The sequence below is a fragment of the Passer domesticus genome, chromosome 17 (genome assembly GCF_036417665.1).
Source record: "Passer domesticus isolate bPasDom1 chromosome 17, bPasDom1.hap1, whole genome shotgun sequence".
Taxonomy (NCBI): domain Eukaryota; kingdom Metazoa; phylum Chordata; class Aves; order Passeriformes; family Passeridae; genus Passer; species Passer domesticus.
Genome location: NC_087490.1, coordinates 11,261,849 through 11,289,150, shown reverse-complemented (window position 1 = coordinate 11,289,150; position 27,302 = coordinate 11,261,849). Strand labels below are relative to the sequence as shown.

At 42.0% G+C, this 27,302-nt stretch overlaps 1 protein-coding gene and 2 long non-coding RNA genes across 5 annotated transcripts in view; 2 read left to right on the top strand and 1 right to left on the bottom strand.

Moving 5' to 3' along the window:
* The window catches only part of LOC135282926 (uncharacterized), a 36,377-nt gene extending 30,107 nt beyond the window's left edge, over positions 1–6,270 (top strand). For both annotated transcript variants that reach the window (XR_010348896.1, XR_010348895.1), the window contains one exon: positions 5,962–6,270. This is a non-coding gene — a long non-coding RNA (uncharacterized LOC135282926). The remainder of the gene's footprint in view (positions 1–5,961) is intronic.
* Positions 17–27,302, bottom strand: part of IFT81 (intraflagellar transport 81) — a 38,600-nt gene continuing 11,314 nt past the window's right edge. The window contains exons 8-19 of one of the 2 annotated variants that reach the window (XM_064393162.1): positions 23,006–23,169; positions 20,744–20,839; positions 18,823–18,969; positions 11,353–11,502; positions 9,776–9,904; positions 8,578–8,667; positions 7,569–7,655; positions 6,208–6,279; positions 6,034–6,119; positions 2,496–2,541; positions 1,430–1,589; positions 17–181 (exon numbers count right to left, since the gene is read on the bottom strand). In XM_064393162.1, the coding sequence (XP_064249232.1) occupies positions 129–181; positions 1,430–1,589; positions 2,496–2,541; positions 6,034–6,119; positions 6,208–6,279; positions 7,569–7,655; positions 8,578–8,667; positions 9,776–9,904; positions 11,353–11,502; positions 18,823–18,969; positions 20,744–20,839; positions 23,006–23,169 (1,280 nt within the window). In that variant the 3' untranslated portion in view covers positions 17–128. Of the gene's footprint in view, positions 182–222; positions 1,590–2,495; positions 2,542–6,033; positions 6,120–6,207; positions 6,280–7,568; positions 7,656–8,577; positions 8,668–9,775; positions 9,905–11,352; positions 11,503–18,822; positions 18,970–20,743; positions 20,840–23,005; positions 23,170–27,302 lie in introns of those variants that run through there. The other variant, XM_064393163.1, reaches the window with a different exon arrangement.
* Positions 9,843–18,969, top strand: LOC135282928 (uncharacterized). The gene is made up of 2 exons (XR_010348900.1): positions 9,843–9,999; positions 15,816–18,969. It is a non-coding gene; the product is annotated as an uncharacterized LOC135282928 (long non-coding RNA).

The window sequence follows — 27,302 nt, the reverse complement described above, 5'->3', positions numbered from 1 at the left end:
GTGTGCAGCTGTTGGGAAAGCTATCTCCAGCTATCTGGCAGCGTGGGAGGGCTGGCATGAGGATGTCCTGGGATCTGTGGATCTGAGACCCACTGTGAGCCCTTTGGAAGCTTCTCAAATAAATGTCATTAAATAACCCATTTTTCCTGTGGCCCAGCCACCAAAAATTTCCTTCTTTCACCTAAAAAATGTAAAAAATAAGAATACCATACAGTCAAAATGTAGTTTTGCCAGCTTTTATTTTAGTCCTGTTAACAAATATATTTAATGCAAAGGCAAACCAGGAACTCTATAATTACCATATTCTCTGGATATAGAAACCAGCAGAATATCTCATAGTTAGGTATCAAAGAAAGCAAAATTCCTTTTTTTATATCCTGAAAAAAGACACTCTACTTCAGGCAGGAAAAACTATAAAAAACCCCACCAATCTATCTAGGAATCCAGTAAGCCAAAGGAGAAGAGCAGGAGTTCTGGTCCCACAGAATTATCTCTGTGCTGCTCATCTGGAATGGTGACAGGGACACTCTCAGCCCTCACTGCATCCCTGTGCCCCAGGCTCAGCCCTGGGCACCTCTGAGGGCAGGGACAGCTGCCTGAGGCTCCCAGCTCAGGGCTGCACTCCAGGCCAGATGCAAGAACCCCTGGGCCATATCCACATCCATGGATAACCTCCAGCCCTGGGATGACCCTCTCTGTGTGTGTAATCCCTTTGGAATTGCACTGTGCAGACAAAACAGCTCAAAACTGCTCCCTGGGGAAAGCTTCAGCTGAGCTCCCTTTGCGTTTCCACTCTCAGAAAATATAAAGGGGGTAAATGTGCAAGGAAAAAACTTCTGTTAAAACCAACAATAACAGAAAAGATAATGGAAAAAGCTCAGAATCCAAGTGATTGTTCTCCAGGCAATCAGCTGAGCTCAACCGTGCAAGGAAAGAATGGCCAGGAGTGCTGGGGCTGGGCCAAGAGCTCTGCTGCCACACTGGCTGGGTAAGGACAATGGGGGCAACAGGGCCAAGCCAGGAGGGCCACAATTATACAGCATCAAGACTCTCAGGCCTTGCAGAAATGTAACCTTATCGATAGAGAATGAGAGGCAGAGCAATTACGGGAGTTTGCTGTGACCCTGCAGAAGGATTTGGTTCCCTTTGATCTCCCTACAGATTCGTGCCATTCCTGGCCTCATAAAACATGGATTTAAGAGCAGGTTCACCCCAGTGCAGCCCTCCCAACAGCTTCCAACCATGGCACACTGGCACTGAGACACTGGAGCAAAGATTCCAGAGGGGTTCTTTGCTCTCTCTGTTTATGCACCAAAACCAAACCATGTACAAAAATTGTAGCATTGATGAAAGCAACAGTATTTAACCAGAGTCCTCCACTTCATGTGGGCATCAGGAGGAAGAATTCATAACACAAGCCTATCTTTACCTCCTTCCTGAATGATCTGACCAATGGCTGCTTGATTTTGTTGTTTCAGAAAACATTCTCTCTTACATTCCATTAATTTCTCAAAGTCCTGCCACATTTTCATTTGCTTCATATTCGGCCCGTGACTTTCCCGTACAACTTTCTGTTTCTCTCGTAGTTTCTGTTAAAAATACAGAAATATCAGATTTCTGCAACAGCTCTACACCACAAAAGTTGCTCACATAAGCAGCTTGGAATGACAGAGATTTTTATATGCTATGGAAATATTGTTTTGTTCACTCTGATAACACTCCCTGCAAGTGCTAAAGGCATTAACACCTGGGACTTAGATCTTTGTATGGATTGACAACTATTTCCATGGTTTTTAACTCTTTAGTCTTATCTATTTGAGAACTTATGCTAAAAATCTGACATCATTTCCATGCAGAGCTCTTGCAGTATCAAGGTACAACCTGCAATGGATTCATAGCATGATACTCTAACACAAAATCAATGTTTTACAATTAAACCCCCTCCTGATTATTAAGAGAGGCAGCTCAGACCTGTAAAAATCACTCAGACTGACTAAGAAAAGGAAAGTAATAAAACTTGTTTGGTGTGACTTGCTAAGCCCAGCCTTGTCCCTGCTGATCTGAGCTTCAGACAAGATTAAAACTGGACAACTGCCTTTGTCTGACACCACTGATCCCCTGGCCTTTAGCAGCAGTGATAAGGGTGACAGGCTCAGAATTTATTGTCTTCAACAGGTTGCTTTATATACAACAGAAAATCTGAGCTGGCACAGTTCGTTGTGCCCCTGTTTCAGGGTCTTATCCAAATGGTTTTCAGGGAATGTGCTGTCACATTGAGCTGTTTGCCTATCCCTTACAGCAGCTCCTGCTATGCCCTGCAGGAAATCAAGCCCTGAGGAGGGAGCAGGATCCTTTTCCAGGGTATTAATTACCAATGCCAGCAGTGATGGAATTTTCTTTGTAGGCTGCACAATGCTTTTTATAAAAGACTGACCACAGCCCCACAAAAATACAAACTGTACAATGGCTGTAGAAGGTAAAAGCCTCATTCTTACCTTCCCAAGGTTTTCTTGTTCAAGGATTATTCGTGTATATTGTTCTCTAAAGGAAACATAAAATTATTTTATCATATTTTGGTTCTATGTAACAGGACAAAACAATGATGCAAACATGGAAAATGATGGAAGTATTGGGAGGTTCATAAATGAGACAGAAGAGGAAACACCAAGAAACCTTTTTGTCACTGGACAAAATGAATCCTTGATATGAAGGATCAGATCTCCTTGTCTCAGCTGTGCAGCTGGGAAAAGTGATCCTGGCTAAGGTCTCTTACATTTTTGAAGCAGGCACGATCACTGCTCCTTCCAGCTTGGGGGCAACAGTGAGGCCATGCAGATGAGATCCTGATCCTTCTTGTAATTAATTTATCCTGGTGCCATCCCAAGGGGAGCCACAGCCTCACTCGTACAGGTGTCAGAATTTACAGACCCACAGCCCTTAACTGCTGTGAATGCAGGGGTGGAAGGAGTGGGAGAACCCAGGGATGAGGGGGAATGACATTTCAGCCTGACAAGGCCAGTGAGTGCAGTGGCAGTGCTCAAATAACTGTAATTAAATAACCCATTTTTCTCTCTCAGAAAACAGCCCTCACATTTTGGGCCCAGGTACAGGCTGAGTATGTCAATGCTGACTTTCAGCATGGAAAGCCCTGGCTGGCCACCTCTGCCTGTACCAGGTGGCCTCATCACTCTGCCATACCCAAAGCTGACACAAGACCCCTGGCAGTAAAATGTGCAAACCACAACAGCACTGTGCACAGACAGCACAGGGACTTATCCTTAACTTTTCTGAAATGTGACAATAGAAAAAAAACTGCACTGAGCCACTTGGAAAAAAATCAATTCTATTTTGTGTGTAATTAGTACATTTTTCTGGTGTGAGAATCAGCTGATGGAATTCCAAATAACCCAGCTCACTTAAAGAGCTTTCCAAAGTGCTCAGGGTAGATGACCTCTGAGTACAGAAATCCTAATTTCCAGAAAGAAATATCCCCCCTTCATGATGCCAGAGCCTGAAGGTTTCCTGGAGTGTGAGAGCAGCTGGGTGGACCCAAAACTCTGTGTTCCCTTACTCCTTCCCTTTCTCCCAAGTACTGCAGGACTTTGACTGGAGCACTGGGGCCTGGGGCCAGCTGGTCCTGCCTCCCCAGGAATGGAGCTGAGCACTTTGGGATCTCTTGCTCTTGGACAATCCCAGCCAGAGCAGATCAGAGCTGTGCTGAGGCTGCTCCAGGTGCTGTGCTGTCCCACTGATCCCAGAAATCCTCACCCAGCTGGAGGTGAGGCTGAAGCTGCTTCTTTGCCCTGGCACACAGCACATGTTCTCACACATTTGGCCTCCAGAACACCCTCTTTTTTTAAAAGTAGAGTTTTCAAAGTAATCATCAGAAGATTTTATGTCTTTCCTAGTAAGTTTTTCTTTACTATTTATAATGATGACTGGAAAGAATGTAACTTAATAACTTTGTTAAAACCCTACAACTTTTTATTTTTAGAAAAGAAAATTAACTTTTCACATTCCTAACAAGTGACTCCACGGAACAGAGAGTTTATATTCAATAAAGAGGGTCTGAATTAAGACATTTTTTGTTCAATACGTTGTTAGGAAAGTGCAATTCTATTTATGGTTCATTTTTACTCCGTTTACATTCCAGCCCTTGCTGAAAAATACATTCAGGTTCTAAAGGGATGTCTAGAGAAAAATGTCATCGTCTCATTTTATATTTTGCTAAGATCTCTCAACTGAACTTTGCTGTAACTCACTGAAATGAGACAGCTCTGTGACCTCTTGGCAAGGTCAGGACTGTGGCTGGTCCCTGAGGGAGGATAATTTCCACAGTGGGGAAGTGAAATGGGGACAGCACAGAGGGGTAGCAGCCTGCTCACATTCCCTGCCCATACCTGGGATTGCATGGCTGGGCTCGTGCTCCATCCCAGCACTGGGCTCTGCCAGCTGCTCCTGTGAATCCCACATCCTGGATCTTCAGTTCCCAAGGATTTGAGTAGGAGTGAACCAACCTGAGCCCCACTCCCTGCTCTCTGACCCTGCTGCCTCAGCTCCTCATCTTCATGAATATTCACTTCATCACCAAGGTTTTATCTGTTCAGCCTTCTGCTTAATTGTGCTGTTTCATCTTTCCTTCATTAGATAAATGTGTATTTCCTACAGCCTTTCATTATTTTGTGAGATGGAGCAAGAGCCCTCTCAGCCTCCATCACTTCTCTCTCCTCTTCCTTCTCTTGTCCCTCCCCAGCGTTTGCAGTTTTGAGTGTTTGCTCACTCTTACTTTCCTACACTCTCTCCTACACAGTGTTTGAACACTGCCACGCCTCACATCCTTGCAGAAGGTCTCTGGGGTGGGTGTTACTCTGGTCCTTCCCTTCCTGGTGATCTCTGCCTCCCGTTCAGGACCAAGGAGATGCAGCTCCACTGCTACCAGTGCAAGGGGCTTCAGGAAAGGTCTGATGGATTCTCCTGGGAGAATCCCTGGGGTTTCTCACTGTCTGACACATTTCCCTATCAATGGCCATAAAACTGAGCAAACGTGAATTTTAGAACTGTTTTGATAAATGTGTTCATCACTGGGAAATACTGTGGTGGGAAAGCAAAGACCACCTTGTAAAACTACTGACACCAACTGGATTATTTTACTGACAACAAGGATCTAAGATTTACTTTTCTGGAAAACAGAATTTCTATTTCATGCAATATTCTGAAACTTTGAAATGCTAATTATGAAGACTAAGCCCTGGGTATTTTGACACTTTTACCAACTGGAAATTATAATAGTTTTCGATTTTCCTGATGCTTAATTTTGAAACAGTTTGTTGACTGTTGCCTGAATTTTGTTTCAGCTTTTACGTTGTATTAGAAGATTGAACATACACAAAATTTTCAACAGGATACTTTCACAAAAATATTTAGTTAAGTTACACTTAGTTAAGTGTAAAAAATCTCTATGACAGGGTAACATTTAGACTTCTTAGCACAGATAATGAATCCGAAATATCTCATTCTCAGAAAACATTTCCATCTTTGGCAGGAAAAATTTCTATTTAAAATAGAAAACTACACCAAAAATAATCAGCAGCTCAATTTATAGTATTTCCTGTTTCTCTTGCTGCCAGTCAAAGGCAAGGGGTCCTGAAAAGAGTCATGGGATGAAGGAAGTGGCTTTTTAGTGGAGTCAGTGAAACTGAGGGTAAGGGTGGAGGTTCATGGGATGGTGCAGAACCATCCTCAGAGTTTAAAGCCTGTCCTGGGCTGAGAATCTCCAGTGGGAGGGGCAGATCTCCTGGTATGTCTGACAGAAGCTGTACGTTCACAGCACTATAGGCTGGAATCCGAGATGATTATTTTTAGATTATCATAGTGTTTCTAAATTTATCAGGTGAACTCCTCCGGCCCAAATGCCAATGAGAAAATTCCTGACTTCAGCCTCACTTTGTGAATCTCTTTCAGGTCACCCTGAGGGGAGAGAATCCTGCCCAGGGCAGAGAGCCCTGCCCAGGGCAGAGAGCCCTGCCCGCTCACCGAACCGCCCTGCGCCGCTCCTGCGGCTCTGGGGACACGTAGGCCTTCATTTCCTCCCTGGCACGCTGCAGCTGGACCTCCAGGCTCTGTGAAGAAATACACCATTAAATACATCTATGGGTGTGTATATTGTAATTGCCATTTCATTTCACAGTGAACAGTTGGTGCTCTCACCCTTTTCATGCAGTTAATGTAACGGTAGTTGCTCTCTTCCTGGGCACGCTCCTCAAGAAGCCCTTTCACTTCCTGTGGGAAAAGAGCAAGATTCCAAAGCACATGGTGACTGAAAGCTCCCAGGAGATGCCCTCTGTTGCCATATAAACAATGAGAGTTTATAATATTAGTAATAATAATAATAATAGTAATAATCCTGACCTGATAATTTCTCAAATGTTTATAACATTTGGGTTTCTCTCAAGTCTCTTCTAGAGTGAAAGACAACTGAGTGGTTTTAGATTTGCAGTTTCAGTCACAGTCAGAGATGCAAAATGGCTGTTAACAGGTTTTTATTAATGCCTGACTTGTAACAGACACTTCAGCACTGCTGCCAAGTCTCCTGTTCCTCAGCACATCTGAAGTGCCAGGCACAGCTGTGAACAAGCATTTCCTGGAACACATCTGCAAAGTGCATGTTAGAAGCTACAGACATGTATGTTAATCACCAATCAATAATTATATGGAGGAACCTGGAGATACTGGGTTGTTCTCATCTCTAAATGGTCCATTCCCAAAAAACCTCATGATCCAATGGAATTCCTGCACACATTCCAGGCTGCACAGCATTTGCAATTCCAGACCTTTGTCACTGTGTGATTTCCAGACCATCAGCTGGAAACTCAATTCTACAGTTCAGCTCATGTCCAGCTCAGTCAGTGGCTGTGATTGTCACCACGTGCTAGAAAATGACTGGGAGTTGTGTGCCAAGAAGAAAAGCCTTGATTGCTGTTGTAAAATAGTTCCTTTGGAAGGTCCATTTCATACCAGGTCCATCTGGTTCGAAGGAACTTTTAGAGCAGGAAAAGAACTGTCTGTATATCCACCCACACTTTAAACCCCCTGTTTACCTTGCAGTATATTCTTCTGAGGGCAAGGCCTTGAGAAACCAAGCCCAGTCAAAATTCACAGGAGTGATGGAGTGAGACAAAGCAGGAATTCAAGGCAGTCCCATTTAATGAAGTCTCCTCACGAGCAGTTTCAGTCATTAAGTATCCACTAAATTTGTTGCTAATGCAGTGAAACTGCTAACTACATATAAAGATTTGTCTTGATCAATTAATCTTTATTTTATGGTCAAACTGTTCCCTAACAGACACTGTCCAGGGCAGCAGCATTTCTGGCAGACTCACGTCCTTGCTGTTCAGAGCTGCATGAAGCCCTGTGGGTCCAGGACCTGTGTGACTGCAGCCACCCCCCACAGCAGCTCCAGGCATCACCTGGGGGTCACACTGGCTGCATTTGTACTTTCCTCACCCTGAGGGAGGGCAGGGAGGCACTGCAGCCCAGCACTGCCCGTGCAGGAGCCAGCCCCAGCTCACCTGCTCCAGCGCCGAGCGGTTCGTCTCCAGCCCGGCCGCACAACTGTCGTACTGCATCTTCTTCTCATCACATTCCTGACTTAATTCCTTGGTGAAAAGGGCAAAAGGGCACATCAGTGAAATCTTCCTTTGGCTGCCATGTGCACTGAGGCTCCTCACACACCAGCCCCAGCTCCTGGAGTGTGACCCTTGCTGGCACATGGCTGTGGTTACGCAGGGAAGCCACCAACCCCCCACATCCTGGGGATCAGAGAGAAGGAAATTCCCTCTGCTCCCTCCCTGCCAGGGTAACAAGGCTGTGTTTGCAAGAAGAAAGAAAAACAATTATAAAAATAGGCATTAAGAAAGGATCACTATAAGTGTTCCCTAGGAAAAGCCAGATTTCAACCCCTTTGCTGGATTTCATCTGCTGACACTTTGAATGGAACCATTAAAAGTAGGTTTTCTGGAAATTTCACTGATAGATAAATGCATTAGTTTATTTAATTCCATGGTAATGAGCCAACTTATGGCAGCTGTACACCCAAAAGCCTTTTTTTTCCCCAGCTCTCTATAAAATTTTGAGAACAAATGGACAAATTTGTCAGTGCCACAGACTGAAGCAGGAATTAGATCAATGTAGCCAACACTTGGATGAGAAGTTATCTGCAATCCACTCAGAAAGACAGTGTTGGTTGGGATCACCAGTGCTGAAATACAGAAATAGCTTTGCAACTAATCTGCAACTAACTTTGCTTTGGGTTTGAACTATGACTTTTCACATTTTTCCCTGATGTAGTAATTTTTTAAATTGCTATAAAGGACTGAATTCTGTGCCTGCACTGTCAGCTTTTACAAATCCCAACCTTTAGCAGGTTGCTTGCTGCAAATGCTGTTGACACATTCTGCTATTTCCAGCTTTCCCTCAGAGTTGATCATGTCCTTGTACAGCCCTTCAGAGATCTGAAAATTGGATTTATTTGTGGGTTGGACTGGGCTTACACAGAAAGAGAGGAGTGTTTCTACAAACCTGGCAGTTCTGACGCAGCTGCCTCAGCTCTTTGATGACAGGAGCAAGGCTTGCCTTCTTCTCTGCCACCATGGCATTCAGTTTCTTCACCTGAGAAAGGGACAAAAATAATATTCATTAACTCTATAACCCTAATTGTACATTTATGTAATTAGGAATGTGACAAGAAAGGGAAGTAAATCAAAATACGGTGAGAAAAAATGTGTGATAAAACCTTAATTATAGAATTAAAGTTCAGGCCTGATTAAGAAAGGGGAAAAGCTCATCTGGCAGTGGAGTCATTCCCACAAATGAGGCAAATTCTGCTCCCATTGTCCCAGCTGAGGACATCCCACAGCAGCCCAGGGCACTGCCCTTGTGCCCACCAAAGAGCTGAAGGAGGAGGGGAGATGAAGGGGATGCACAGAGGGGGCTCAGAGAAAGGAAGAAATCCTTAAGAAAACAAATACACTGGCACAGGTTAAATAAAGCTTGGAAATGCTAAAACTGAGTCACTTTGATATATTTAGACTGAAAATTCCAATTGCATCCACCTTTCTGTTTGAGAGTAATTCTATTTTAGTTACACCATTGTATTTCAAAAGTGCCTTAATGAGTTAAAAAGATGCTATTTTGCTTTTTGCTCTCTTATAATATTTTTAAATTAGAAATTCAAGTTCTTTCTTGCTTCTATGGCTATGTGGGCAGGTAAATTAAAACATGACAGTTCTAAGGGCAATTGAAAATCAGGCTATAAAGAAAAAGACAAGCTATTTAGCTCTTTAAGCATATTAAGTATCTTTTCAATAAGCTTAACTCCAGTGATTTACCAACATTTTAGAAAAAAAAATCTCCATTACAGATTCAAACCATTTGTCTCTTTCAAATAATGTGTCAAATAAGAACAAATATGAAACCACTTCTGAAATTACGAAAAAAAAAAAATCAAAGACAAGATTTGATATCTCTTAAGTTTCTGAAGGGGATGAAAGAAGGATTTATTTGTAGCATTTTAAAGAAAAGAAATTCACATTTTAGTAAACTTTGTCAAGATTATCTTTGCAGATGTATTTGTTAGAAATATTTATATATATATATATGTATAAACACAGATTAAAGGAAAATTATAAACCCAAACAAAACCATTAAATTGGGTTTTATATGCTGAAGAACCACATACTCAAATTGAGGAAATGCAATAGCTTAAGACAAAAATCACCATTTCAGACATGTTATCTAATGTCTGGCCTTTCACTTCATCCATTTCACTCTTCACTGCAGAGACTCTTTCCAGCTCCTCCTGGGTGTAGCTGTATCCAGAGATTCCTTTCTTCTCCTCGATTGCTTGCTGCAGACACAAACAACAAATGCTGGATATGAGTCCATCAACCAAGAAACAGCAAATTCCTTCCTGGAGACAAATACTGTGAAGAAGTGAAAAGGGTAAGTACTGTTATTAATTTATTTTATTAATAAATTAATTATAATTAATCTAGCTTCCAGAAAAGTATATTTTATCTCGTGCATGAACAGCAGGACAATAAAAACCCTCTGTAAATACAATTTTTGGTCATCCAACACTCAGTGAAGTGAACAGAGAGTTTCCACAGAGCAAAGTGGGCTGGAGGTCAAGCTCTGAAGAAGTTCAATGTGTAAAATCTGTCTACTTAATTGCAAGTTATTTTGTAAAGTATTTTGGTAACAAGAATACAGGGATTGGAAGAAGATACCACAGAGTGTTCCTGCATTTGGGATGCTTACAGTTATCCAGAGCAGAAATCCTTCTGCTGCTGTTCTGGCTTAGGGAAGATTCATCCAGTTCTAAATTTAAACACATTTTCTTCTAAATATTGTGGGTGCTTGCCTGCTCTTCCTTTAAATACTATTCCTATATATTTTACAGCAGTAACTTGGATCCTATTTGCTGCTGGTCATTCTCTAAGCCCTGACTACATCTGTGGATACCAAAAAGTAATTTAAGCATCCAGCCTTGCCCTAAGCAGCATTTGTACAGATTCACCATCCACTTTAAAAAGCAGGGTCAGGCCCCCCAGTCTAAAAAGAAGCTGCATACCAATCCTGATGGATACAAAGTACAGCAGCCTCAGAGTCAAGAGCCAAAAATCCCTTTTCTACCTCAAAGGCTCAGAGTCAAGAGCCAAAAATCCCTTTTCTACCCCAAAGGCTCAGAGTCAAGAGCCAAAAATCCCTTTTCTACCCCAAAGGCTCAGAGTCAAGAGCCAAAAATCCCTTTTCTACCTCAAAGGCTCAGAGTCAAGAGCCAAAAATCCCTTTTCTACCCCAAAGGCTCAGAGTTAACAGCCAAAAATCCCTTTTCTACCCCAAAGGCTCAGAGTCAAGAGCCAAAAATCCCTTTTCTACCCCAAAGGATGAGAGTCAAGAGCCAAAAATCCCTTTTCTACCCCAAAGGCTCAGAGTCAAGAGCCAAAAATCCCTTTTCTACCCCAAAGGCTCAGAGTCAAGAGCCAAAAATCCCTTTTCTACCCCGAAGGCTCAGAGTCAAGAGCCAAAAATCCCTTTTCTACCCCAAAGGCTCAGAGTCAAGAGCCAAAAATCCCTTTTCTACCCCAAAGGCTCCTTCAGGGGAGCAGCAGGAGCTGGGGGTGATGCACATCAGGATAATGCCAGCAGTATCCCTGGGATGCTGGGGCTGTTCCCAAGGCAGGGGAGCAGCACAAGGTGATACCCAAGGTGATTAGAATAATGGCAGCAGTATCCCTGGGATGCTCAGGCTGCTCCCAGGCAGGGAGGGCTGGCAGCAGGGGCTGAGGTTACCAGCTGCTGCAGGGTGGCCTCGTGGCGCTGCCGCAGGAGCTCCTCTGTCCTCTGCAGGATCCCGTACTCGGCCGTGATTTCTGCCACCTCCTGCCTCCTCTTCTTGTAAAACGTGTTCTTGCTCCGCAGCTTGCTCACGTACTGCTTGAACTGGGGGGAGAGAGCAGCAACAGGGCCTTACCACAGCAGAAAATGTAATTATCCTCTTTGTCCTGCACGTCCAAAGTGTGGTTAGAACAGAGGGCTGGAATCCAGGATTCCCAGGGTCTATTTATTTTCAGCTCTGTGTTCGTTCACTGAGGGAGATCAAGGAAAGCTCCTCTGCTTTCTGTCCCAGCTCACTCCTTTGCAGGCCTGAGATCACTCCCTTCTGCTCGCCACCATTTGACAGCTGGAAAAGTAAATACTCCTTGCAAAACGTTATGGGAGTCATGGATAATGAAAACTTAATGCAACAGTAATTTGCACTTGTAACAGAGCCCCAGCCCTGCAGACCAAAACATGGTAATAGCCAGCAGCAAAATTGGAAGGGAAGAGGACATGGGAAAAGATTTTTTTTTTTTTTTCAAATGTTCTCAGTAGTTAAAACTTGTTGTTCTCTTTCCTTGACTCCAGCAGACCTGGATGATATTGCTGGCTACATTTTTAAACCCAGGAAAATAAAAGCAGGGTCCTTGCACAGAAACAGAGAGTATCTGTTTCACTCAAAATCTAAAGCAATGGAGAATTTATATTTTTATTAAATATTGAGTAAAATAATAAAAATCCTTAAAACCCAACAGCCTTAGCTAATTCACACCTGGACCTGTGTGTTATCAATTTGTAACACAAGCACCAGGGGCTGGAACAAACAGGTAAGATTTTTCTGTGCTTTAATGTTTTCCATCTGTTGTGCAGTGTCAGGTCTTATTCTTGGATTTTACATGAGAGCTACAAGGTAAATGCCAGTCACAGCTCAAAAAATGCATTCAGATCCAGAGATGCAAAGCAAATAAAAATGATGAGAGTAAATGATGTAAGAACAGGCTTCAGAATGCTCCTGGATGAGGAGGCGTTGAGTGTGTGCAGGGAGCACAGACCAGGCAGCCCCAGGAGGAAAATTAATCCCACTCCCACTGATACAGCTTTGAAATTCAAACATAAAATAACTTAAATTTCAAATTTTACATTAATTTTTCTTTTTGTGAAATTATCCCTCTCCCTTCTACAGAAAAAACCCAAACCCCCAGTGTGACCAAAGGCTAAGAACCCCCAGAGTAACTGTATGTTCTATAAAAAGTGTCCTGGGCAGACTGCCCACAATGAAATCAACCCTGTTCATCTGCCATCCTGTGCAATATCTAGGCCAAAGCTGCCTCTCTCTTGCTACGCTCCAGAACTATTTTTAAAGCCAAAAGCTATAAACGTTTTTGGTGAAAGAACAAACCCACAAATTACTCAATGTGCTCTATGCAGATTGGCCTCTGTGAGGCTTTGGGATAACATCCTTCATCCTGCTACTACCCAGGACAAGGATACACAAGGTCACCTGAGCCCCTGTCACCCTCTCTGCTGCATTACTGCCACATTTAATACAGGAGCACCAAATTCATTCCTTTTCATAGCAAATTCAATCACATCCTCTCTGTTAATACAAAAGACTTTTTTTTTCTTTAATTGGTTAGACAATACCAAGCTTTCTGTGATTTCCAAGTGATTACAAAAGTATAAATACAATCTCTCCAACCAGCTGAGGAAAATCTAAGGCAAGCACAGCCATCTGTCTTGATCCTTGGGACATTTCATTTGACCAGTGGAATATAATAAAGAATGAGGTAAAGGATTCAACTTAATATGTGGCCACACAGAGCTATCAAATCTGAACGATCTTCTGTCAGTGCATCCCAGGATGAAAAGCAAACTATTATTCTCTTCACTTTTAAGGTCTTGAAAATAGCTCGAGTGGGAGGTAGGGTTTTTGCATATTCAATATTCAAAGCATAATGTATTTCACAATGGAAGTCAAAGGATCTTGTTCATTAACGAACCAATTCCACCACTGTTCTATTATTAGTTGATTAACTTAGGACTATATAATACAAATTTCATCCCAAATGAACTACAACTTGTTCACAGTGGCAACTGAAATCTGTTCTTTTTAGGAGGTTCATGTCAGCACAACCTCTGGCTTTTTAAAGCAAACTATAACATTTCACACAGCTTTTATTGCAGCAAACAAGGTAAAGCAGATATAAACAACACTAGGAAAGTGATCATTTGTGTAGAAAATCAATCAATAATTTGGCAAAATGTTCAAAGGACCTGATTTACTCCAAGGGCAGCACAGATTAGCTCCTCAAAATCTGACTGACTGAAGGCTCCTTTAGATCCAGGGCCAAGTTCTGAGCTGGAGCTCTTACATTTGACTCTACTTAAATCAGCAGCTTGTAGGGGTCTTACAGCAGAATTTGGCTTCCTCAGCCTAAAAGCTCAGAGTCATTCCACAGGCTTCCAAAAATGAAAAGAACATATAAAATAGCAATGTTTTCATCTGTGTGAGCATTGCTTCTGAGGCTTTATCCACCTCATGTGTACATGAGAAATCAGTGCCACAAAACACTGCATTTTACTGTGGTGAAAGGTCTTTTCAATAATTGGAATAGTTGACAGAGAAATAACATTGCTGGGCCACATCACTTTCAAGTGAAGTAACCAAAGGAATCCAGTGCTGAGCAGCAGCATTTTCCCACAGACCAAGGCAGCTGCTCCTTGTGTCCAAGCTCCAGGCTCCTCCTGGGGTTCCCATGGATCTGCCCATCCATGATGTTCCAGTCAAGGCCATGTACAGCAGCTTTTCTTTCTCAAGCAACTGAACACCAGCAGTTATTTCAGCTTTGGGATGAAATGACTGGATGGGAACCAAGTGCTGGCACCAAGGGAGCAGTGGGAGCAAACCAGCCTGGAGCCCGTGTCAGCCCAGCCAGAGCCCTGGAGACACAAAAAGCACCCAAGGGAAAGCCAGCAAAGATTCTGCACTCTCACTAGCCTGTTTTTATGGGTGACTGTAACATAACAAGCATGGAATGTAGATTATGGAACACAGTGAATGAAAACAGGACTTTAATTTCTCATATAACACAGGCATGCAGCATCCCTGGGCAGATTTCGTGGATCATGCTCCATTTTTATTGGAAGAAGCCAGCAATGCACCTACTTTATGCTGCTCCATTTATTAGAACCTGGAACAGGCTGGTATCACCAGATTCAGTCTCTCCACACTTAATGCAGGAATTATCATAACAATTCTAAATAAAAATCCAGTCAAGGATGTAGAAGTGGCTTCTCCAGGGGCATCCAGAGCCTGGCAGGTTATCCCCCTGCAGGAAAGGACATCAGCCTGGTGACCTCTGTGGTCAGAACTGGGACCAGCTCCCCTCTGCAGCCTTGGCTGTTCACTACAAGCTCCTCACCTCATCTCCTTTAACCCCACATTTGCCCCAGGAGAAATTTTCACAAGGTTTCTTATTCCAAGATTATCATTAAAGGAGAAAATGGATAAAACTTGTTTTCTCCAAAGAACAAATCCCAGATAAATCACTCACTTTGGAGTCAAATCTTTTAAAACAGTATTTTCTGGATTAATGCAGCAATTTGACTGTTATTATAATCAAAATATTCTTCATAAAAAAATATTACAGAAAATAAAGTATTAATTGCAAAAAAGTGGGTTTTTATGAAACACATTACAACGTTCCAAATAAAAAATTACTTCAGAAAATTATTTGCATAAGCACAATAATTGCAGAAAACCTTAGCTGACTATATTTTCATTAAAAAGTGAGGAACAGATGTTTTAATTTCTAACTAGACTAATGACTAATTAATGGGATACAGATTGTCCAAAGTATTACAATTCAACTAGGAAAAGTTCCTGAACACGACAGGTTTTCCACATTTTTTTCCTAAGAGGCTCTAAATTCAAGCTAGTACAGCCAGTTTTGGACAGAGTCAATAACTCAGACATAGAAGGATGAGCTTCTAAAAGATAAGAGCAGAAGAACCTCAGTCTAATAAAATGAAAATATCCTACAGGCTGCACATGGCACAGCTCAGCCAGGAAAACTCTTCCTTAGCATTTTCCAGGAGTGCTTGCTTCAGGTCAGGCAAGAAGTATTAAAGCAGCCATTGCTAATACTTTGGATAAATCCAAATATTTATCATGAAAACCCCTTTTCAGTGCTCAGGGAAGATTCACAGGTCAGTGAGATGCAGGATTTATCCATGGCAGGGGGTGCTGAGGGAGTGCTCAGCTCTGGGAGATTTCCTGAATCTCTGCATGTGTTTGGTTCAGGTGACAGGGAACTTCCACAGCAAAAACCTGGCAGATTCAGGTGGATCAACAGTCCTTGAGGAAAATGGCAATATCTTTGCTCTGAGGCTGCTTTCTCTATTTGCAAATTGAAACATTTGTCTTGTTCTCCTAGGAGCAGTAGGCATGGATGAGCATTTATATGCAAAAAAGATGAAACTCCTGAAGAAAATGCATGTGCAAACCTCACCCACCTGTGAACAAAGTGAGAGGAGCTCCCATGCCCTGTTCTCAAAACCAGACTATTCCCACTCCTGCAGCTCTGAGACAACTCTGAATCCTTGGGAAACTCAGCATTCTTGGGGCCCTGTGCTGAGCTCTGGAAAGTACAATGGCTTGTGTAAAGGGCTAAAAATATCCCAGCTTTACCTAGAATCACTTGTAATTGAACCATCCAGCATTCCAAGTGTCAACATGTGATTCCCTAATTTTCAGGATCTGACAGCTGCAGTGAGGAGCTGCCAACTGTGCCCCTGCTCACTGCACTTTGATTGAAGTACTTAAAAAGACTTCATAATCCCCAAAGACAATTTATTCCTACTTTTTTGTGTTTGATGTAAATGATTTGGTTATTCCCTGCTGTTTCTGCTGAGTTTGAGGTGTACAACCTCTCAAAGCCAGTGGAATGCTTTTTATGATTGTGGAGAAAGCAAAACACCAGCACCTAAAAACCTAAGCCAGGCCTGACCTTTTGGTGAAGGAAGGGCTAAAACCACCTCAACTGGAGATGCAAATGCTGTTTTGGGAGCATGAGTTAGGAAGGTGCTGATTCTTCCATTGCCAAGTCCTGAGAGTGCCATGGGATGCAATAGGACAGAGCAAAGTGAGACAAGGCAAAGATGAGAAATGCTGGGTATAGGAGAAAAACAATGCTTTGATTTAACTGTAGCACTTTGATAGGATTTAAAAAAATCCATTTAAATTTAAGACAGCAAAGTTATTTGTTAAAACCCCCTCTTTCTGCCTTTTTAAAAATGGAGGAACTAAATGTCAAACGTGTCACTGGAAGAGGAAAGTGTAAGGAAGCTCTTGGCTGTCAGAGTGTGAAGTGAAGGCTGAATGGACAAACTCCTGTCCCCATGAACTGCAGCACTGACTCACCACCACATTAATCAACACTTCCTTTGCTTCTGCCTCAAAGCTGGAGCACTGAACCAGAAAACACAAATCCTGAAGCAGAACATGCCAGAAACAAACCTGCAGCAGGAGGCTGGCTGGGAGTGAGGAACCCAGACTCTCACTGGGAGGGAGAACCTGCTCATGCCACTTCTGCTTCATCACCTCTTCCCTGCCAGCCCTGGCTCATCTCAGCCCTGGCTCCTCACCCCCCTCTGAGGCAGGACTGCCTCTGTGCCTTTGCCATGGACTTGGAGGAGATCAGAATCTACAGCACCAAGGCCCTGTGCAGCAATTCTGGCAGCAGACATTTACAAAGAATTAAACATCACTGTCTCCACCTTCCAGATGAGGAAAACATGACCTTTGAAACAGAAGTGACCAAAAACCATCAAGAATTCAAATCCTTTCCTAGTCTTTAGGCACAGGAAACACCCTTTTTACTGCTTTGCACTGGTGCCTGTGAGTGCCACTGCACTTCACCTAAGGAAGTAATAAACATGAACAGGACATGGATTTATAGATTGGCTTCCTTGCCAATACACATTTCCTTGCAGAAAGTATTTTACAAACCAGGAAATGCTTCTTATTAAAAGACAAACACTTCTGAGTTTAAGCCAGTCTTTTTTTCCAAATTGCTCATTTATCCTTCTCTCTGCAAAATGAAGACTTGAAAATATTTTAAAAATCAAAAGCAGAACATATTTGAACAAAAGGAATGCAGGCCATGTCCAAAACAGATCTTGTCCTTTTTCTGTCTTGAGCCACTTCCTTGTGTCAGACAGTTAACTTGAGTTTTTCATTACTGAGCCTTTCACAAGGTTGTGAGGTTTCCTTCCTACCCAGTTCTCCTCAAATTTCCATGGATCACTTTCTTGTCTGCTGAAGAATAGGCACAATTATTTCTTACCTTACAGTGCCTGTGCAGATAATGTAAAACATATGCTGCTGTCTTGGTAATACATTCTTGTTGATTAATTAAGCACTTCTTTCCATCACATGTCACAAAACACAAATTGTCAGCTTTCTGCTTTAATTCTTGCTTAAAAACTTGTCAAAGACTCCAGCAATGTGCCCACTGGAGCTGCAAACCTTGGAGTGGAGAGAAATCCAAGGCAGTGGTTCCCTATTATTGTTACAAAGGGGAAGGGACAGTGTGTGATGGGAAGAGAAACCAACATCTTCATTTTCCACATCTCTGTGCCATTCCTCCCACCTGAACTCTTCATGCACACTTTCAGACTCCTTCAAAAGTAACTGATTTTGTGGAGCAGCCACGTCCTATGGGATTAGGAAGGGAGTTCCTTTGAAAAAGGGCGTTCCCTGTATTTAGTGGTATGTAAAAAAAAGCACAAAAACAAAGAACAGGCAAGCAAAGAGTGTGTGCTAAATGAAGGCAGTGCAAAGACAATACATGGGAGAATGATATTAACTCAGAGAATGATGCAGATAAAATTCTCTTTAGTTTAGTGACTCTGCCTGTAAGTTCCCTTAGCAGGATTCTTCCCAACTGGGAAAAAATTACTGGCTGAAGGAAAGTCCATTTATTTTGCTGGCAAACCAGTACCAAACTGCAGCTCCCTTATTCTTCACAAATTTCTGAAGCAGAAAAAGCTGCTTGGAGCAGTACAGCTGCAAACCTCACTGTGCCTGGGCCACACTGTCTGTGCCAGCCAAGTCAGAGTCACAGCTGAACCTCAGGAGGATCTGGGAAATTTGGGTTTTAAGTAAAAACTTTTGTGGGTAATCAATACCACAGGACTAATTGCATCTCTGATAATCACTGGCACTATGCTTTGTAAGCATACAGACTTTTTACATTATTTACAATCACATTGACCTTTATGGTTAGCTGTTCACCATCACTGATGATATGTGATGATATTGCCATTATTTGGCTGGAATGTTAATCCAGCCCAACACTGAGTCCTTGCATGCCTTGCAATGGATCAGGCACAATGTGAGTGAGAGAAATTAATCATTTGAAAATAGCTACAAATCCCTACCTCATCCTCAGTCATGGCTAGAGAGCCTCCCAGCTCGTGGGCCTGGCTGTTCTTCTGCTCCACCTGCTTCTCCAGGCTGGACATCTCCTCCTTGGCAGCCTGAAGCTCTTCTGCCTTGGCTTCTTTCTTCCGGGAAATTATAGAAGCCTGCAAGATCATTAATGTAAAAATTGCCTTGTTTAATCAGGAGAAAAATCATTTTCAGATAAAATGTATAAATTATATACAGCAGGTTAAACCACAACCTCAGTGAAGTTGGCTGCAGCATCCCAACTTTCTCCAGAATGGATGAGGTTTCCAGCACAGCCCTTCTGCCCAGACTCGAGCTGATGTATTTTACATTTTAGATTTACATTTCTTCACCTCATTTTTTCGTTTTCATTGAGGAAAAAGGCAGGCATTTTAACTGCTCCATTTCTTCTGCTTAGTCCCTCTTGGTGCATATGTAAGATACACCAACATGGCTTAACTGGAAAGTTATCCAAGATTTCACAAATGTCATAATACAGATTTTTATAACTCCAACCTACTCCAACCTACAGAAATATGTTACACTAAAGCAGAACCAAGCCACTAAATCTTGGCAAATAGCTAGAAGATGATGAATAAAGCAATAAAGTACAGAAATAGTGTTGATTACAATTCTTTTTCTTAGTCTAGAAGATAAAGCACTTAAAAATAATATTTTATACAAGACTGAATATTTAATAGCACCTGAGTTTTGACCAGAACAGATTTGGTTACATAAGTATACATTAGTTCAAGGATTAAAAAAAAAAGCATTTTTTCTCTTGCCAAAGTATCCTGTTGAAAAATACTCTAAAATAACACAACACATTCATTTAGATGCAGGTACAGGGATTTGAGGCATGGCTGGTTTCTTCATGTGAAAGGGAAAACTTACAAAAAAATGAAGCCAAAACACAGCAGCTTTCTCACACTCAGCTGAGAGGACCAGCTTTCTCCCTAAATAAATCTCCAACAGAATTGTGCTGGGGTGGGAGCTCAGCTCTCTGCTGCACGAGATGTCTGTGGTGACAAACCAGGGGACAACAGAGCTGATTCTTTTGTGAAACAGAACCCAGGCCCTGGCAGAAGAAAGCAAAGAACTCCCCAGGCTCTGATCTCCCAGCAGCAACCTCAGCTCCTGAGGTGGAGCCTCCTTGGTCCCAGCACATTCCAGAGCAGGATTCTCTCTCAGGAAGAGCATCTCTTCCAAAACAAAAACAAGTTTCACTTTGCATTTGTGACTGAACTGCAGTACATATCTTATCCCCATTTCTTCCCTCCCACTGGTACATTTTACTTAAGCCTTTTGATTTTTCAAGCCATCACCATAAGCACCACACTGAAGATCTGCCATAAAATAGCAGTGGTGCAGGTAGCCTGGCAAAGGAATCACTCAGGTTCCTGTGGAAGCTCCAAGAATCTCAGAGTTCATAAATCCTTTTTAGAACTTGGGAACTTACTAAGACTGGACCAGACAGCCCATTTTATAGCAAGATTATTTTACAGCCTCCGGATGAGAAATCAAAGAATTCCTTCTTAAGAGGTGCTAAGGAGAAAAATGGCATTTGGTCATTCCTAAGGAAGGGACAGAGCTGCAGCAGGCAGCCCCCATGCTGCCTTGTAAGAATCCATCCACAGCTGGAACTTTACCAGAATAGCTCCTCCAAAATGCCCCTTCCAGAACTGCTGTGCTGCAATGACAGCAGTCAAAAGATTCACTGACAGGACTAAAAGCAACGTTTGACTCAGCCCTACATCTGTTCACCAGCTCTTGATTTTCTTTCTGACCTCCATTATTATGTATTTCTACTGATGATGCTAGATAAACCAAAGGAAAAAATCAGCATGTAAACCAATCAGAGACTGATTTTTTCTCCTGCTTCTGCTTAAAACACATTTTGTTCCTTCTTACCTGCTGGCGATACATGGAGAATTTGCTATCAGTTGGCTCATATGTGATGATCCTTTTCTCAATCAGCTGATTCATTTGTGCATTGACTTCCTCTATCTGCAAGACAGAGTGCAAAACTAAGGAAACAGAGCTTGGTGTCTTTGTCTTCTCCAAGAATTAAATGCTTTGCAACCCAGATTTACAATCCAGCCAGTTCCTTTTTTTAAAACAGAGAAACAGACCCAAAAAGCTCTGTGAGTCATTAAGTATTGGCCAGGAAGAGGCTGTTTTTGGATTTCCAGTTCTGTGCCTTTATGATAAGGCAGAACCATGAAGTTGGCCCTGAAAATGAAATAAACTGGTGCATGTGGAGAGAAAATGCAATGAGTTGGTACAGAAATGAGAAATTGCCACATACTGAGTGAAAAATGTAATTTTATTGACATGAACTAAAATTCCCTTTCATCCAACCATTTAACAGAAGTTCAAAGGGAAGCAAATAAAGGTTAAGTGATAAAGATTTCATCAACAATTTGTAAAGTCACAGACCATCATACTCCAGGTCTGTGGTGCCTTCTCCTCCTGCCACAAGGTACACTTGGCTGTCCTTAGTCCCAAACTGCTGAGCTTCTGGAGCTCTCAGCCACCCCAGAGTGCAGATTCCAGCTTTCCAGTGCCCTGGGACTCCCCCAGCCATGGAATACACAGCCACAGCAACCTTCCTTTCCTTCTCTGCTGCTGCAGAGGGAGCAGTGTAAACATGTGCTGCAGTCCCAGGGAGTCAGAGCAGAACACAGGGACAGGGCTGGGCAGCACCCTGGCACCCTGGGAGCAACATCCATGTGCCTGGAAAACTGAGAGTCTCAAATGAATTGCTCAATAGGACTAAAAATACTCCAACACCTGGAGAAAAAAAAAAACAACTCTCCTGTGAATTCTATTCTATTAGTGCTAGAACAGGCTTGGATTTGAAAATGGCATAAGAATTCCCTTGTGTGAATAAATTCCTGGGTTTATATTATAAAATGCATGGTGGAAACACGCTTGGTGCACTTCAGCTCCTTTTTAAGGCACTGAGATAATAAAAAGCCTACTTAAGAAAAAAAAAGGTGCCTAAGGCCATGCTGTGACTACAGCCAAGTGCATGACATGTTTTTATTATCTTTCAAGAAGAAGATACTTCCAAAATATAACAAATCAAAGGTTACATCATGGAGAAAGAGGGAAAAATTAAAGCTTTTTAAAGTATTGCAATAAACCAAACAACACTCTTGGAAAAGAAATGTACAATACAGAGTTTCAAGCATGCCTGAAAGACATAACTGCAGCCACAAATATTGTTTTGATTAGAGGAACTAATCTAGGAAAGCAGAGGCTGAATCACAGAGCTGGTTTATTATTTCAGCCCTAATCTGCCATTTATTAATGCTGTCATCCCTTAAGATGGATACTCTGTTTCCTCATTATCTCCATTTCATGGCAAAGCCTGAGTTGGAAATCCCAGGGGTATTAAACACCAGCTGGTAAGAAACTGCTCTTCTTCCCTCTAACACTGGTGTAAATCTTCATCATTATCATCAATAGAAATACTAATAATTAGCATTCCTCTAAATTCTTCTAGGACATTATATTTCATATTTAATTTTTTTATTTAGGATTATGCAAATAGCAAAACTTCGTTGAGTTAATATATAAATGTACTTGTGTGGCAACAAGCCCCTCTGCACGTTCTGAATAGATCTGACAAATAAGGCTTTTTTAAGACTATTTGCTTTTAACTTATGAAAAAGCCTGGAAAGGTAAATCAAGTATTTGATACCTATATTTTCTTTGATCTTAAAAACTAAACCAAACAATGCAGGGCTCTTGCAAACACTGAGGAGTTCTGAGCCATTGCACATGGGTTAAGGCATCATCTTGTGACACATCCCTCAGAAAATGTCCTGGATGTGTTGGGATAAAACCCCTCGGGGGCAGGGAGAGCTCCAAACAAGTGAAATCTGAAGAGAAGGAAAATCAGCCCTTTAGTGCTGCATTGACACAACTTCCTCAATAGCACCTGAGGATATGGTTGGGGTTGGGGCTGGTTTATTTGTGTCTCTTTTGTGGTATTTAACAACACCTTACCAGAGTTTGCACTTAGGGATTGAGACACCTTTGGTTTCACAGCTGAAGGGATGCTGCTTTGGGAATGAAACATTTTCTCTGGGATAAGAACATTGCAGGTCCAGGCAGCTCAGCCATGCCACAGAACACAAAAGCAGGGTGACCTTGGCCCCTCACCTCACTCTCCAGGGCAGTGAGATCAGCTTGAGTCATGGCTGGCTCTGCAACCACCTTTTGTAAGAAATACACTGAAGTCTTTTTACTTTCCATCTCTCTGGGTATTTTTTCATTTACCAGGTAGGAATTGAAATTTATCTCCTCTTCTAGTTTCTTCATTAAACCTTAAAAACAAATTAAATCAGTGAGTGTCTATAAAAGCAATGTAGCAGATAATTAAGTTTGATTTCCCCAACACATTAAAGTATTTAGCAGCTGATTACAATAACAACAGCATAACATTTGAGTCTTCAGTGCTCAGAGAAAAGGGGAGTTACTTGATTTAAATTTTTAATCTGGATCTTAAACAATATAAGAGGATTTATTATGCACTTCTATCTTGAACATGTAACTATCAGCTCCTTGAGAGATTCTTCTCATTAATAACAAGTGAACCCCTTCTCACAGGAAACTCCAGCTGAGTCACATACAGAATTCAACACACACTGCTGACATAAACAGCCATTGAACCTTTATCTGTAAAAAAAATCTTAATTTGGTCCAGCTCGTTGATAGATTTATTATGTCCTTGGATATTCATGCTTAAAATAAAACTTTTTTTTTTCTGTCTGGCATTTAAAAAGGCATTAAAATGGGCAAAGTTTAATATGCCTGCTTTAAGGGTCCTTTGCATTGCTGGAACACAGATTGTCTCCCTGTAAAGATTTCTTCTTGAAAGAACAAACATTTAACCTCAGGACAGTTTATAGACTGAGAATGCAGAAAATAACAATCCAGGAGAAAAAAGCAACCCCATTTATAAGCTTTGCTGGACACCAGCCTGATGCACCTACACCTCACCAGGCTCAGGAGGACTTGGCTCTTTCTAGGCAGAGTAATTCAGGCTCCTTAACAGATCATTTTTAAATAAACCCAAAATAAGAACAATTCACAGATAGAAAAATGCAAGAATAAAAGGAAACATCTATTTAAATGACACTGCACAGTCTCCACTGACAAGAGGCAGTTCAGTGCACTAATTCCTGAGACAACTGTGCCAAGGACTACAAGATTCAGAAGCTGCATGTCAGATGGAGTGGGAATGGGTATTCCAGAGTATTTTTCATTATCTAGGTGATCCAGGGTTCTTTTTCATTTTCAAACAACTTGATATGGTTGGGATTTTAGTTCTCTCCATATTAGGGAGAAGATGGAATTGTGATGAAATGCCAAGGAAAACAAGAAGTTCAAAATCTCCATCTCTTTCATTTACTGCATAGGCAGAGAGAAGTTGAGCACAGAGATACAAAAGTGCAGCTGATGCTGCTGAAACAGGGATTGGAAAGGATGTAGCTGAAAACAGCTTTTGGTTCTCAGGCTAAGAAGCCTGACTGCCAAAGGGAAAGGTCAGAACAAAGTGAAAGAGCCCAGGAAAAGGGGCCCCCGTTTTTCTGCTGCTATTTACCTCTAAATCAGTGTCCTGAGAGATCCTCCTGAGCCCTGCTCCCAGCCCACTCTGACAGCAGAGCTGCCAGAAGGGAAATAAGCCATCAGCTCTTGAGAAAACCTCCAGAACTGGGAGAAAAAACAGGCCCTGGGGAAAGCAGCACTGCCAAGGAAGTCAAACTAAAAGTGAGTGGGAGTTCCTCTTTCCCAGCTTGTTGATTTCTGTGTTTATGGAAAGCAACACATCCAAGGACCTCTTCCCCTTCGTGGAGGGGCCATTTATCCAAACACAGACCCCCAGACTGGTTCTGGAGTGGGAGAGTGGAGTTCCTCTGCCTGTGGAACAGCCATCGTGCACTTGGCACTGCAGCTGCACCTGGGAAACACCCTGGGGCCTGCTGGGGGAGATTTCCCACTTCTTTCCTCCACAAGAGCTCAATTCCAACCCTCCTCAGCCCATGACAGAGCTGGGCAGGAGGGAGCACATTTTAGTGTCTCACTAGAAATCTCCCAGCTCTGCAAACGCAGCAAAGCTGCTTCCCACAGAGCTGTGAGCTGAATTCTCACCTCAGGACTGACTGGAGCACCCCTCCAGCCTGACATTTATAACCAAGATCTTTAGTGTGGAAATCAAGGTGGTAGCAATTACGTTATTCTGATAGGAAATATTAATATTTTAATTAAATCAGTTTCTGGAGGTTTTTAGCAGCAAAGAAACCTGCATATATAACCTATACTTCATTTCTTGTGCTGCTCCAGTTTTCTGATAAAAATATACATGCTTAAATGATTTGTTGTAGATATGACAAGAAACTTAGCAAAGAACCACAAGAGCTTTGATAAGAGCAGAGACCTTTTGCCTTCATGGGTATAACCTTGATCACAATCTGATTTATTTCTCAAACAACCTCGGAGCTGCTACCAAGCCCTGTTCCCCCCTGAGTGGTTCTGTGGTGTGCTGAGTCCTCATGGAGCAATAAAACAAGTTAAAACTTGATTTCTTGATGGGGAAAGACATGATGTCAACATCCCTCATGAGTAATTTCATTTCTTTCCTGAATACTGGATATATTTTTCCTCCTGTACAACTCAACACATGGAGAAGTAACTACCCAAGAGCTACTTTTGCTGCTTAACAGAACCTTAAAAACCAAAACACAGGACAGCTCCTGATTTGGGGTTTTTTTTCAGTGAAAAGCATTCTTTTGAAATTCCCAGGCTAGAGAGGAAAAAAGGCCAGCATACTTCAGATCTTTCCATTACACATATAAATTCTGTTTTTAATGTTTCAACATTGTGACTTATGGTTACAAAATCTACACACGTAAGCAGCACAGAAATCTGGCTCTGTGCCCTCAGGTTATTTTAGCAAGCTTCTGCCAACCACATATTTACATGTGGAGAGCTATTCAGAGCACTCCTCATGTTTTCCATTCAAATTTTTTTATTATTATTATTATAAAGAGAGGGATGGGAGAAAGAGTTTATTCGTGCTTGCTCAGTCATGTAGAAGAGAGGCAATTTTCTCTGCACAATTCTGTTAATGGAGCTAAATCTTGATTAACTTTGTGCTCAGAATCCCACTACAGGCTGCCAACTGGGCAGAACCAGAACCATGTGCAACAGGAATTCAGTTTTTAAAAGGGGGAAAAGGAGAGGGACACTCATTTCATAGACTCTCTGCCAACAGCTGGTTTAATACCACATGGGAAGGCCATGACCAAACCTAGAACAGACTTCCAGCACCAAATCCTTCCCTTCCCTTTCTGCAGCCACAAGAGAGGGCTGAAATGGTTTCCTCCACAGCTTCCATGAACACCACTTCACTTTCCCTCTCTTAAACAGAGGCCTGGAACGTGCAAACACTGGCAGATCATCATCCCTTCCACGTATCCCTGAAAAACCAAAAGCTGCCTGAATTTGTGATTCTGAGATCTGCTTTTCATGTTTATAATTATCCTTAGAGCTCTTTGAAACCTCTCTGACCTCTCAGTGCTCTTCTTGAACGTTGAGCTGGCCTGGGGCTGCAGGGCCAAACCCAGAGGCAAAGAAACTCTCCTGTGGAATTTCTCCCAGCAGTGAAAGCAGGGAAGGCTTTCAGTGCACTCATCTGTGGCAGTGGGAGCTGAGCCCTCCCATTCCCACACCTGAGCCACAAATTCTTCCCAGACACGTCCTAGGAAAGAGCCCCACGTGCCATAAATACATTGCATATACATTATTCCTGGAGGGGCAGCCTGGAATTTGGCTAGTCCTTAAAATAAACACTGCTGGCACGAGCTTGGCTTCCCAAGTGATTGTGGTCACTTGGAATCAAGGGTCTCCTCATTATTCAGCTATTTCCTTATTTTTATTTCACCAGAGATCATTTTTGCTATTTTCTTTCAGGAATCTAGTGTAAATACCAAACAAAAAACAACCCAAACATCCATTCCATTTCTTTAAACCTTCCACTAAACTCCTTTGAATCATTTTAACAGAGACCACATTGAATTTTTGCTGCCTTGTTTGTTCAAAATGGGGTAGAAGAGTTAATGACCTTAAAAAAATCAACTACAGCCACACCATCAATCTCACCAACCAGACTTGTATTCTCATCACAGATATCAAATTATCTTAAGAGTGCTTTACCACGACCTTGCATCGATTGACAGTGACTTTATAATGAATAAAATCATTTGAAGATTAAATAAAGTTCCACCTAAGCCAGTCTCCTTTCCCAAATACTTCTATAACTTTAATTGTAATGTGGTCTGCAGTGTTGGAGGAGATCATTTAAACATTGAATTTTAGGAAAAGATCATTGTGTGGAAGAGAAAAATATTAATTTTTTATATCAAATGGAATATTTAAGTAATAGGTTCCTAAATTT